At 44.7% G+C, this 13,790-nt stretch overlaps 1 protein-coding gene across 1 annotated transcript in view; it reads right to left on the minus strand.

Annotated features, from left to right (window-relative positions):
- The window catches only part of KNL1 (kinetochore scaffold 1), a 598,022-nt gene that overhangs the window by 367,019 nt on the left and 217,213 nt on the right, over nucleotides 1-13,790 (minus strand). Inside the window, exon 11 of the mRNA XM_085626857.1 lies at nucleotides 12,886-13,042. Coding sequence (XP_085482983.1) covers nucleotides 12,886-13,042 — 157 coding nt within the window. The remainder of the gene's footprint in view (nucleotides 1-12,885; nucleotides 13,043-13,790) is intronic.

The raw sequence follows: 13,790 nt of genomic DNA on the forward strand, positions 1-13,790 counted from the left end.
CCTAGTGCCCCTACAAAGATTGCGTCGAGATGCCAAACACTGGCACTCACTACCACTGACACTACTAGGGAGAGCGGCACTTTTCAAAATGATGGCAGATTCCTCAACGCCCTGCATAACACCCCTTTCTTAGTTCCACCTTCCTATTTTCAAGCAATAGAATCAGAAGTAAATAGTCTCCTTGGGGTGGGACACCAGCCGGGATAGCCATGATCAAATTAGTTAAGAGGTGGTATGAAGGTGGTATCGCACTTCCAAACATACAGACATACTACTGGGCATCCCAACTGATCGTGATCAATCAGTGGCTCCACTCCCCCCAAACTGCCCCTGCTTTCCAAATGAACAGGAGAGGGAGGAATTAATTGTGCACTCAACAATAAAACCCAAAAGACAACATTCCTGGGATCAACGGCACATACAATCCACATATGGCACACCGTACTCAGAAAATTGGACTGGCACAACAGAATAACACAAGCCACCCCACTTTGGGAAACCAGAAAGCTGGGTAAACTAAGCAACAGCATGGGATTTCATCAATGGGATGCAATCGGGATCTCAAGGGTGGGAGACCTTTGGACTAAGGGGAAGACTATTACATTCACTCAACTACAGGATCAATACAAAATGGCACCAACAGAATTATTCTGTTCTCTTCAAATCAAACATCAACTCGAGGCAGTCATACCGCCAGACACTATTCTTCTGGAAGACTCCCTACTGGAAGATAGACTCCTAACAGATCAGATGGACAAAAAAGCCATATCCCTTACCTATCGTAAAATTATAAATAACCAGCCAGACCCTACACAGGCTCTTCGCAAAAAATGGCAAAATGACATTGAGGAAATGAAGGACACTGACTGGCAGGAAGCGCTAGGATCCCCACGAGAAGTGGCTCTCTCTTCAAAACTACGCCTTATACAGCTTAAAGTGCTCCATAGAATCTACTTCACTAGAATGACCCTGTATAAGATGGGAAAAATCAATAACCAACTTTACCTGTGACAATGCGGCACAATAGGCACATTCTACCACACAATATGGAGCTGCCCAGCGATTGCAGCATACTGGGAGGCAATCATGGACACAATAACGCAGATCAGTGGGGCCCCTGTGCTGCAAGAGCCTAAGCAATGCCTTTTAAATATATGGGATGCTACTGACCTTACCCACATAAGCCGCGACTGGGCTACACTAGGAATGACGATAGCCAATGACGATAGCCAAACGGAACATTGCCAAGTACTGGGGGGGCACAACACTCGAAGACTTTTGCAGAATGGTGCAAGGATATGGATAGCGCAATGGTGGCTGAAAAGGCAGTGTATATTCACCGGGGATGCCCCAAGAAATGGGAACGGAAATGGGGAAACTGGAATATACATATATAGAGGGGACATCTGTGCACCACCAATAATCGAACCCTCACTGGAAGATAACTAACAATCAGAAGCAAAGCATGTGAAGTAACTTATCGTATATCTTTAGGTTATGAAAATGTATAACTGTGGCCAGAACTGTAAAATAAACATTTTCTGTACAAAAGATCTTATTGTATGCGTTAACCCAACAAGTCTTGAACCCATTAAAAAGAGTTAAAAATATATTAAAAACATCACTCTGTGTAGTGCATCAGGGGAACACTGGATGGTGTGCTCTGCTCTGCATCAATGGAGCACTTATGACACGGTTGTGCCCAATAGAGGGCACACCTTCCTGTGTCGTAAATGTGCACATGGTGATGTAAGAAAGGGCAGCAGGGTGTCTGTTATGGTCCATGATTGACTGCAGGAATATGCTTCAAATAGCCAGTCAGAGGTAAGGGAATATGTGAATCTCCGACTTGAGAAGATGAGCAGCAACCACCGTCATCACCTTCGTATATACAGAAGGATGTCTGGTGCAAGTCCAAATGGCAGGACAGTAAATTGAAAGTGTTCTGACCTCACCGCAGCTAAAGTAGATGTCTTAGGGACTACAGGGCGGGCACATGGAAGTATACATTCTGCAAGTCGAAGTACACCATTGAGTCCCATGGATCCAGGGAGGAGGGTACCTGGGCCAGAAGTAGGATCTTAAACTTGCCCTACCAAATAACTTGTCTGTTGAATAACACATGCTCTAATGTCAGCCTGAATTCCGTCTTTTTAGGCACTAAAAAGTTCCAGGACTAACACCCCATGCCCTGCTCTACCTCTGGAACGCTCTCTACCACCCCCTTTTGGCCAACAGAGATTAAACTTCTTGGCTAAGAATAGAGGCAAGTTCTGCTAAATAAAGTCTAAACAAAAACAGGAGGTACAGAAGGGGGGAGCCGACATGAAAGTGTGCGTGTCTGACAAGTTAATTGCACACCAGCTGGGCATATAAAACCAAATCCTGAAGTGCTCAAACACAGAATCCCCCCCCATCTATCTAAAAAGCCCTGCGCCTTCAAATGGCATATCCATAAGGGGTGCCTGCACATCCCCAGCAAAGCCTGTGTTGCACTTTATGCAAGATGTCAGGTCGGATCAGCACATGGGGTCATAATGCCCCTCGGTCTGTTGTCTCTAGACTAAGGCTAAATGCGTATTGAGAACCGAACTGCCCATCATGAATTGTTTGTGCAAACACATTTCTGAATTCCTCTGGAACGGCGGGTAAGATCTTGCTGGCCATATCCATGACATGCGTATTGCGCCTGAGCAGACAGAGCGTTTAGAGACCTCAGTACTAAACTGGCAGATGAGAAAACTTTCTTTCCAAATGAGTCAATGTGCTTTGATTTCCTGTAAGGAGGGGCAGTGGAGAATTCATGAGGATTGACATTTCGGGTAAATAAATTTGTAAAATGTAAATGTAAATTTGATACTTGTATAGCGCACTACTCACCCGCAAGGGTCTCAAGGCGCTTGTACGAATACCACTGTGGAACCCATCCTGGCTTTCCCTGTGAGGCGTCCACTCCTGGGCACCCCCAAGGTGGAGGCCAGGCATCCTTAGCGTTGTGGGGGCCGTTGTGGAGATTAAGCAAGCTATTGCCCAGAGTTGCAGAGTGGGACTCCATGATTGGAATAGGCACCGAGGCGAGAATTATCAGGTCCGTGGAATTTTTGAGCCCAAGACTCGCCGAGGCGGGGAATTGAACCCTGGTCCCGGGCTAGACCTCTGCACCAGGGTCTGCCGCTCTAATCATTGAGCCACACTTCTCCACAAGCATTTACCACCAGGATCTCAAGAGTCAGGTGCTGGGTCAGAAAAGCTTGGCCTCCTGGCAGGGGGGGGCACATGGTGACTCACTAACAGGGTAGAGTATGGCTTAGACTATGCTGCCATCAATGCCTCATTAAAATCGTAGGAAGGGTTCTGTAGTCGCAGGGCCACGCTGTAAAATCTTGCCTTGGTTTCTACCTTGGCCAATTGATGGTCCACTGCCCCGCTGTTCTGCGAACACCTGTTGCAAAAGAGATACTCATTCTGTAGATGTTTCAGGTGAGGAGTCCACCCACAGTCTCAGGTAAAATATCCAGGCCATTAGCATTTTGCAAGTCTAGTACAGACCTGCATCAGTGTAATCAGAGGGTAGTCAATTATCTCTCTCCGCATCATCGTCGTCATAGTGAGGAATCTTTTGAAGACCCTGTAAAACAGCTGAATTTGATCCAAATAAGGAGCCTGATTTATTATTTGGCAGAGTGTCTGTTCTGCCAAGGGGGCAGAGTGAATTACTCAGTTCCCATGGTGGAAGGACTGTCACCAAACCTGTAGCAAACCGCGTTTTTTTTTTTTCAAAAAGAGAATTCAGAGTAAAAAAAAAAAAAATCTAATAATCCTCTCGCTATGGGAGTCATCTGCCATAGAGGGGAAAGCATTATTAGCATTTTACTGTCCCTCACTGCCAGCGTTTGCCCATCGGTGACTGACCGTAAATTTTTAAACATTGGTATATGTCCACCCATTCTGATTGGGTGGACGGACATATAGTCATCAGTTTGGCTATGGCAGTGACGAGTAGTCTAACAAAATCTGGAATACCAGAATAAAAACATAACCGTTGGGAAGAACAGGGTTTTCACTGAACATGTATGAAAATCCTCCATCCAGAAAGAACAATTCTTTCCTAGAGTCCCCTCACCCACCAGGGTTTCCCCTAGGTGGCATGCTTCATCATTGGGGTGTGGGTCACCCATACCTACAATATCACAACCAGTATATTATGTATTTAAACGCAATGATTAATGGCTACATGGTTTAAAAACGAACAATCGGTAATCTGCTAACACTGGTGGAAGAGCCAAAAAGTGCAAATGCATACAGTACAATAGTAGAATTAAGCAGCATTCTAAAAACTAGTGGTTAAAATCTGTCTCTGTCCTACTAAATCCCCGAATAAGGCAAATATAAATGCGCGGTACAATTAGTCGGAGTAATTGACAACCTGTAGCCTATAGTGGTAAGACCAAAAAGTGCGAGTGCATACATATCGACAGAATGATTGAGCATAATGTGGCAAGGTTGATAAAGACCTGTCAGACTTTCTAGATCATTGATCAATAATAGTATAATGGTAGCCCAGGTGGTGTTATGCCTGTAATGCAAACAAAAATAAAAGTGTACGTGCAGAGACAGCAGAACAAGCTTATCTATCAATAGTCGCTTAGGCATACTAGATAAAACAGTGATAAAAAGTATTAAAAGGATTTGCAAGACAATTATAGGTTATGACTGCATGAGTCTATACTGTAAATCAAAACAGCATGACCCCACCATGCGGGCAAAGTACTATTAAAGCACACAAACCAAATCCAAAATATTTACATGCATAAGACAGTATAAAATCGGGCTTTTAAAAAGAATTACAACAACTGATTTAATCACGGACCTTCTGATTATTCACATCCTACCAAGGAATTTGGCAACTGCACAAGCTATTAAAAGACTTGAGTCAGATTTTAAAATGCGCAAGGCTTCGCTGTGGCAGCGAGTGCTAAGCCGCCTGCAAATCGAAGCCAACCACTTAGTTCTTGCTAGCTGGTATCTGGGGCACACAAAAAGAATATGGCTGATTGACTCTGATGCAAGCCCACAGCCTGGCAAGGCTGTGATGTAGTAGGAGATTGGTGCCAAAAGGCTGTAAAGGTGTTAACAGGAAAGGTGCCAAACCTAAATTGCATTAAAAGCTTTCTGTCCTGCGGGATTGTGATAGCCTCCAGATATTGCTCGAAGGCGCCTGTCAGTTTAAACTCCATAAAATCCAGTGTCAAACAGCTCCAAGTTGGACAGGTAATAGAAGACTGTGCCACCCAATCCCAGTGTTGCTTCTTTAATAGGGCTTTACTCTGCAGCAGTGTTTGGTCTTTAATGTCCCATGCACCTTTCAACCCCATAGTGTAACATGGACTTCACCTTGCTCATCCATCCAATTTTCCTGAAGCGATCAAGCGCATATACCTCATCCAGGGCAGCAGCATATGGATACAGCTAAGGGGTGGATTTAAGGGTAACCAGAACAGTGAGGGTCTTAGCTGGGCTTTTTCTACAATTGAGGTTCTGCCCATGTCTAATCTTAATGGATGCAGGGGAGCGCTCGGAGGAAGTGAACATAATGATCCTAAGAATGTATTTTCGGTCGCAAGTAATGCGTCAAATTTGTCACATCCCCAGAGTTCAGCTCTGTATAAAGCTGCACCCACAGCCTTATGCTCATAAATACAAAGAGGGCCAGCTATTGGCTTGCTCGAAGAGGTTTTATGTTATTTATCGGGGCCCCTGTAATTCTCCAGAACTGGAGGTCCCGCTTCTTAACATAATGTTTCCAAGTTAAATGTTCAGAGAGAGTGACGCCCAAATAATCAAACGTGCTTACTATCCTGATGCTACACATGTTTTTGCATGCTTATCACTCCAACAGAGCTTGTAGAATGTCTTTTGGTCTGGGAGAAGATTGTGTAGACCGGATTAAAAACCACGTACCAAGCACACAGCTCCCTTGAGATTCTCACTTCTTTTCCTCCTAGTCTTCTCTTGAAGAGCTTTCCATTTGGCTATCCTTTTTCAAAGTAACATGCAATACATACATATCAGGAAGCACAGGTCACAGTCGTGATTATGTCAATGTTTTGTACCAGGGTATCCCAGAGTATCTAATCAAGCTATTACAGTTAGTGAATATGGTTGTTCGCCTACTGTACAAGCTACCTAAGCACTCTTCTGTATTGCTTTAGGGCAAGAAGCTTCATTGGCTTTGTTAGACCAGGTACCATTGGCATGAGTCTCCCTACCATTTTTTACTGATTACCTCCTCTCTGTTTTTTAGGTCGAGGACTACCGGTCTGCCGAAGGCAGAACCGGAAGTCGGAAGATTAAATGTTTTCTAGAGTGGCTATTTAGCCCGCCTCTCTTTTTACTTCTCCTCCATTGGCTGGCTTCCTAAACGGAGGCCAGCCATTGGAGGAGAGAGCCGTCCCTCCAAATAGGCTCCGTCTTTTTCAGATTCGGGGGCGTGTTCCTTGCTGTTCTTTCCACTTTTTAGCCACGCCCTTTAAGAACAGCAGGAACACGCCCCCGAATCCGAAAAAGTTTCGAAGCTTCGATCCGCCATTTTTTTACTGTCCTCTGCCTGTGAGGATCTATCCGTTCGGTGCCGTGTTGTTGTGCTGGTGTCGGTCTCTGAGTGTATCTGACTGTACAAGCTTGACTTTCTGTTAGTCTCCGTGTACGTGCGCACGTGCCTCTGTGCACGCCCGTCTTTCCGCCAGTGCTTCGGTGTGAGAACGTGGGAGCCCCGCAGGACCGAGCCTCCGTCCCCATTGCCACTGCAGCTGCTGTTATGACTTGGTCCAGGGTCTTGGCTCGCAGACGCCTCTTCCCCTCACAAAAGGAAGGAAGCTAATGAGTTCTGCGCCGAGCAGTGAGCGCCGAAGAATGGAAAGGCCTGGGGCACGTTTCCGTACAGCTAAAGTTACAGAAAGCTGTTCTGCGGAGCAGCGAGTCCAGGCCCGGGACACTCACATACTCTGGTCTATACTTGCAAGCCATGGGGTGTCTCTACTCCGTTCCTCCAGAGGAGCCGGCGGCGGGCAGGTCAGTCGAAAGTTTACACTCGAGTAAAGTGCTGGGACTCATAGGTGCACTTTGGGAGTACTCTGCTGCTCCGCACTCGAGTTCTCAGCGGCGTGGGAGGGGGTGAAACTTCTCGTCTCATTTACTTGCCAGCCACGCACCATCTTAGCTTGGCTCTTATCCGCTGTTCCTAACTCTAGGCCCAGAGGGAGGGTGACTGGGCTGCATTCTTTGGGTTTTTAATGTTGCAGTGTGTTCTTTCTATCCTTCTTCTTGGTGCAAGGGGCGGCTTGCTTTTTCCTCTGTATGTGTGTCCGATCGGACTGCCAGAGTGCTGTTTGGGTTATTCATGGTTAAATCACTGTTTTCAAATGTGATCCAGACAAAAAATGATGGCGCCAATAAGCATAGATCGCACCTCCAACAGTCCAGCGGGAGGTCTACGTTTTGATCCCGTGTGAATTGCATGATGCCTAAAAATACACTGGGGCTAAACGGACACTGGTGCCGATTTTAAAACCATAACCCCCCCGACCCCCCCCCTCTATTTTTAGGTAGCAGGCTCCACTACTGGTTCATGCAGCCAGTGTGGTTCATTAAGAATTTTCTTTGGCAAAACCGGCTCAGGAGAAAACAAACTTAGACTACAACTCCCATAGTTCGATTGGGCAGAGCGTGACCAAAGGTCGCGGGGCCCTTTAAATCACTTCTGCTGCAGACGGAAGTCACCTCTAAGCTCTCTGGCGCAGGCTGGCGGCCCGGGAAGATTAACTGTGCGGCGGCCCAGGCCTGTCACCAAAGGTAAAACGAAATTAACACTGATGTTGTAGAGACGCTTCGGTTTTAGTCATGCACTTCTAAATTAAAGCTTTCAGCGTAATTTGAACTGCCGTGGTAGAGACGCTTTCGCTGCCTCTAACCAGAGCTATTTGAATAGTTTTTGCCGAGACACTTTGGTTGAGCCATTTTAGTCTCACTCTTCCAACCAAAGACATCAACGGAACTTGTCCAGCTGGTGTAGACACTTCGATTAAGCTGTTTTAGCTACGCGCTTCTAAGCAAAGCACATAGGTTAAGTGGGAACGTTCTTTTAATTTCTTTCAGGTAAATGTGCAGCGAACCCCAAAAATTGAATCTGAAGAAACAATCGCGTGCCAAAATACAGGTACGGGGCACATCGTCATCTGGTTTGAGCTACTGCATCAAAAGGCAATATTCTGAGAAAATAATGGGCAATTATGTTGTTTTTGCTTGTGGCCATTAAGGAATTGCGCCTGGATGTGCAACACGTTTTTGTTTGACCAAATGGCTTTCAACAGTCTGCCAATTAAAATGTAAGCAACCTTTTATCTAATGGAACGGGACTGATGACATTATGGAATGCTGACTCATTGAGATGGTATGATTACCTCTGCCGGAGCCTACTAGCGATTGGGTTCTAAGAACATAGGGGCATATTATCAAGCCAGGCGAGACAATTATCGCCGCTTTAGCGGCAGAAAACCGCCTCTAAAACGGCGATAACGTGCTTGATAATATGCTCTATGGAATTCCCATTGAAGCCCATGTTAGATGTGAAGGACATCTAAAATGGGCTTCAATTGGAATTCCATAGAGCATATTATCAAGCACGTTATCGCCGTTTTAGCGGCAGTTTTCTGCCGCTAAAGCGGCGATAATTGTCTCGCCTGGCTTGATAATATGCCCCATAGTAGGGATCAGCTGATCTCGCAGTTCAGAATAAGGTATAATAATACCAGAGAGAGGAGATATTCTGAGACAGGGGTGCACATGTACAATATGTTCAATAACTAAGACACAGATTGTTTGTGTTTTCCAGCTTTTCGGTACTGAAGAGAACCCCGTATGCGAAGGGGTTTGAAACGCGTCAACCTGTTTTGTGGGGACAATCAAGTATACAAATTGTTGTTAAAAATTGAAAGCTTTGTATTTTGAGAATTTGTGTCTGGTTGGCCATTGTTGTTCATTAGAGAATCATTTTTGTATGTGTATAAATTTGTTATTTTGAGGTACGGGTGTGCTGGTATGTGAGGGAAGTGTAATGAATGTATGATTGAATAGATGCGATTGGCAGAGAGGGGCGCATGAAGTGAAGTTTGAATGGGTGAAAAGATGTATCATAAGAAAGTGTGTGGGTAAGGGGAGCTTGGTTGTTTTCAGAACTTTTAAATATTATGTACTTTGGTGATTTATTTATGTAAAGTCAATAATACATGTTGATTAAGTCAAACGGAAAAAGAGGTGTTTTTCGGAAGCATTGTTTTCATTTCAATGCACCGGGTTGCAAGGTGGATATCTGTAGCTCTGAATATTTGTGTGGATAGCTCTCTGTGTCTGGCTGACTCTGTATGTGTGGCTCTGTATGCATGTCTGGGGGAATACACTTTGTATGTGTGTGGCTCTGTGTGGGTGGTTCTGTATGTGTGGGGGGTTGGCTCTCTCACTACGTCACTCTCTCTCCCAAACTCACTACCTCACTATCTCTCACTACCTCTCACTATACTACACTCTCTCTCACTACCTCTTTACCTCACTCTCTAACTCACTACTCAACTCTCTTTCTCACAGCAACACAATATCACTACCACAGTAACTATCTCTCACTCTAAAACACTACTTAAAAACTTCACTCTATCTATCTCACTACCTCACTCTCTATCACTACGTCACTATCTAGTTCTATCTCACTCTCACTACCTCACTATATCACAACACACTCTCTCAAAACTTCACCACATCACTCTCTCACTACCTCACAACTTCACTCTCTCTTTCTAACTCACTAATTCACTCTCTATCTCACTACCTCACTCTCTCTCTCTCAAATACACTAAGTCACTTACACTCACTCTTTCACTACCTCACTCTCTCTCTCTCTCTATCTCACTACCTCACTATCTCTCTGCTAATGCAATAGGTATCACATATGCAAAAAAAAAAGCTAATGCCAATAGAAATGATAATGCCATTTATTTAGGGATTCAATAATGATAAAAAAATAATGAGCAATAACAATAGCTCTACCTATAATATTGCCGAGACCATTGCATTGTAAATGCTTGTTTTATATGTTTTGCTGGTTTAGATGTTATGTTATTTTTATTTGTACCGCGCACAGCTGCCCCAGGAAAGGGGCGCTAGATCCTTTGGGCACTGTGCCACAGCTATTCAGTGCAAGTGCTCCCTATGCTAAATTGATGCATTGATTAGTGACTCCATGATTGGGTCATTTGATTTACTTGTCAGACCCTAGTACAGTGCACCATGTGTGCCCAGGGCTTGTACATCAAATGCTGCTGGTGGGCTTGCAGCACTGGCTGCGCCACCCATAGAAGCAGCTTGTAAAGTGTGCCATTGCAGAGCCTGTGTGCAGTCTAGTACTGCAATGCTGACTGGGTAAGTGCACCCACTTACCAGTCCCTAAACCTTTCCTTTTCTTCATATCGGACACCATAAGGTAGGCCCAAGGGTAGGGTGCATTGTAAGTATAAGGTAGGACATGCCCTGGTGTGTGTGTTATGTCCTAATAGTGAATTACAGCAATTTACGTTTTTCACTATTGCAAGGCTACCAGTCCCCATAGGCCAGAATGGGCAGTTTGATTATAACACCTTATAATCCTAACTAACCCAGCGAACATGGTAGAAATTCGACTTTAGTATGCCTGAACTCAGAATGATAAAATACATATTTTAGCAAAGTTGGTTTTAACATTCGGTGTGTGAAAAAAATAACACTTTTAGAAAGTAGGTATTTTTCTTACCTAACCATCCAGTCTGCCTCTGCTAGCTTGTGTAGTGTGTGTCTGGTTTTGTGAGCGACAGGGCCTGGGGAATTCCAGGAGACAGGGCGAGTCAGCACAGGGCTGAATAGGCCTATCTGCATGTAGAGTGGTGGGAGGAGTCGCACCCGAGTCTGAATAGGGCTGTGCCTGCCTTCCACAATGCTGGCTCTACCTCCTGTGGTGCGTCTGATGTCTCTTGGCCACTGTCAAAGGAAAGGAGTCCTGTAAACAAAGTGCTCCAGGACTGCACAGAACTGGTTTGGACTAGGTACAGGCCCCTCTGCCTTCAGAGGACAAAGGCTTTAGTAGTATAAATATGGGGACACAGACCCCAAGACTTTAGATCACTTCTGGAACAACAAGAAGAACCCCTGCCAAGAAGAACCAAGGAAGCTGTAGGAGTTGGACTGCCCCCCTGCCAGTGTGCTGTGTTGGCCTACAGTGGTGTCTTCAGTGCCAAGGAGAGAAGTAGGAATTTTCAAAGAACTTTCATCATCTTGCAGAATATTACTCCAAGGTCTTGAACTTGTGCTTGCCTCCTGCTGAAGTCTCAGGGACAAAAGTCTTCGCCACCAGCTCCCTTCTGAATTTCCTTGCTGGGAATTCTGTCTGCAGAAGCCTGCGTGTCGCTGGGAGCTGGAAGCGCGACTAAACGAAGAAGTAGCGTGTCACAGACACAGCTGTTGCCGTCGCATCGCCGGAGAAGCGTGCCGCCGCCTCAGAGGTCGCCGCCGCAGCACCAGAGAAGCGTGCCTTCATCAAAGCTGTTACCCGACGCATCACCGGAGAAGCCTGTTGCCGCCGCAGAGGTCGCAGTCACATCACCGGAGAAGCGTGTCGCAGAGCCTGTCGCGCCTCCAAAGTTAGAGATCGCCACAAGGACGCTGGGCGTGCACACATCGTCTTCACGTCATCGCATCAAGGGCGCCATCTTATCGCATCACAACCGGAACGCAGTACGACAGTCAACGCATCACCTCCCCTCCGGTAAGGACCAAGACGCATCCCCCTACTCTACGCATGCATTGAGGCGCGACACATAGTCTCCCCCGAAGTAAGGAACCGGTGAATTTCCATCTCTGCAAACCTTTTGTTTGTTTTGTGTTACGCATCCAGGTACTTTTGTGAGAACTGTGTCGCATTTATCATCAACTTGAACTAAGCTACTTCTACCATCTTTAAGTCTATTTGGAGTAGAGTATTGTGGATTTTTGTCATTTGTGGTCTTGTGTTAAGTCTATATAAAGAATACTTATTTTTATATAACCTGTGTGGTGTCCATCTGTAGTGTTTTCACTGTATTACTGTATGTGTTCACAATTGCTTAACACACTGCCTCCGAGATAAGCTGTCTGCTCTTGCCAATTTACCAAGGGGGTGAGCAGGGGTTATCCAGTAGAGTAACATTTCCCTGACTTATAAGCAAGGGTCCCTATTTGGTCAAAGGTACCTACATCTGCCAACTAGAGAACCCCAGTTCTAATAGGCTTTTACAGGGCAAGCGAGTAATGTTTAATGTTTACAGCATACACTTTGACGCACCAAGACCGCCATGACATAGTTCATTCTTATCAGGATCAAAGGATCAAGGCTTAAAGAACAGGGAAACTGCTGCGGTCCAGTCATGAGGGGCTTTTAACAGTTCCTTGCTTTAAAAAGCAGCGGAGAGGGGGTTCCTCCTTTATGGTCCTGGCTGCGGGTCTGTAGGACCAGCTGCCTAGACATCTGAGATCAATGTTAGAGGAAATACGTTTTAAAAAGCACTGATAATATACCTCTTTGGTATTTAGGGTACTGGGGCTACCAACTTGCTTTTGTTTCTCTGTATCTGCCTCTTATGCGGAGTGATGGGACACTCCAGGAGTAGCCATGAGCTGTATAAATAACCTTAATTCATTAATATATTGGCAATTATATTTTCCTTCAGTACTGGTCTTACTAATGACCAGATGAAAGCTATTTTTTCAAGCTAATTTGGAGAAAAAAATATGTGCATTATGAACTAGATTAAAAAAAAAAAAAAGACTCACTGAGGTCTATGGTGGTCACTTCAGCTCTTGAGTCGCCAGAGCTGGTACTGGTGCAGCTGTTTTTCAGTTGCAGTTGACTTCTTCCCAGTGTAGAACTCACTTGACAAGTTTCAACTGCTGATTGGTTGCTCAACAAATTTGTGCAGGTTGGGTTATTCTAAAACGTGAAAAAATATTTATTACCAATACATTGTTAAATCATGCTATCGATGAAGTTACATATTTTATTTAGAATTTACAAGACAAATAAACGTTTCTATTGCGAGTCAACATTTGTTGATGGTTACATGCATGAACGCATCAGCGTATGAACAACTTCTAAAAGGATAGGTAGTTGCAGGATGTACACTTTTTAAAGTAAATTGATTCATCAATCCTGGTCAGGCTTTAACAACTTCCTGACATGTGGCTCATATGGATGCAGCAGAGCTGGAAGGGAAGAACTGCCACAAGGAATCTTTCAAAATCCAGTGGTACAGACAACGCTTCAAAGAAAACTGGTTCCACTCCATTCTAGTGCATTTCAATCAAAGGCTAAAGAGGTCCTCCTATATTGTCAATATAGTTTATTTCTAGCTTGCAAATTCTTACCAAAAACTTGAAGGGGTGGAATTCTCCAGATTTTCTTTAATTCCTGCTGGGTTCCACAGGGATTTATTCTCACACTGATGTTCAGTCTTTCAATGGACCTGCTGGCTCTGTACATTTCAGCTAACAAGGCATTAGCTTTCACAATTACTCTGATCATGCTCAACTATACCTTCAAATGCCTAAAGATAACAACATCCTTAAACTCTGATCCTGTTTTGAAGTTATTGAAACAAGTATGTCCACAGTGTATCTAAATAACAAAGGCTGAGTAGGTCTTTTATAAATAGAGGAACTGTTGAGCTTCTCATCCAGGA

Source organism: Triturus cristatus, chromosome 9 (assembly GCF_964204655.1).
Source record: "Triturus cristatus chromosome 9, aTriCri1.1, whole genome shotgun sequence".
NCBI classification, from domain to species: Eukaryota; Metazoa; Chordata; class Amphibia; order Caudata; family Salamandridae; genus Triturus; species Triturus cristatus.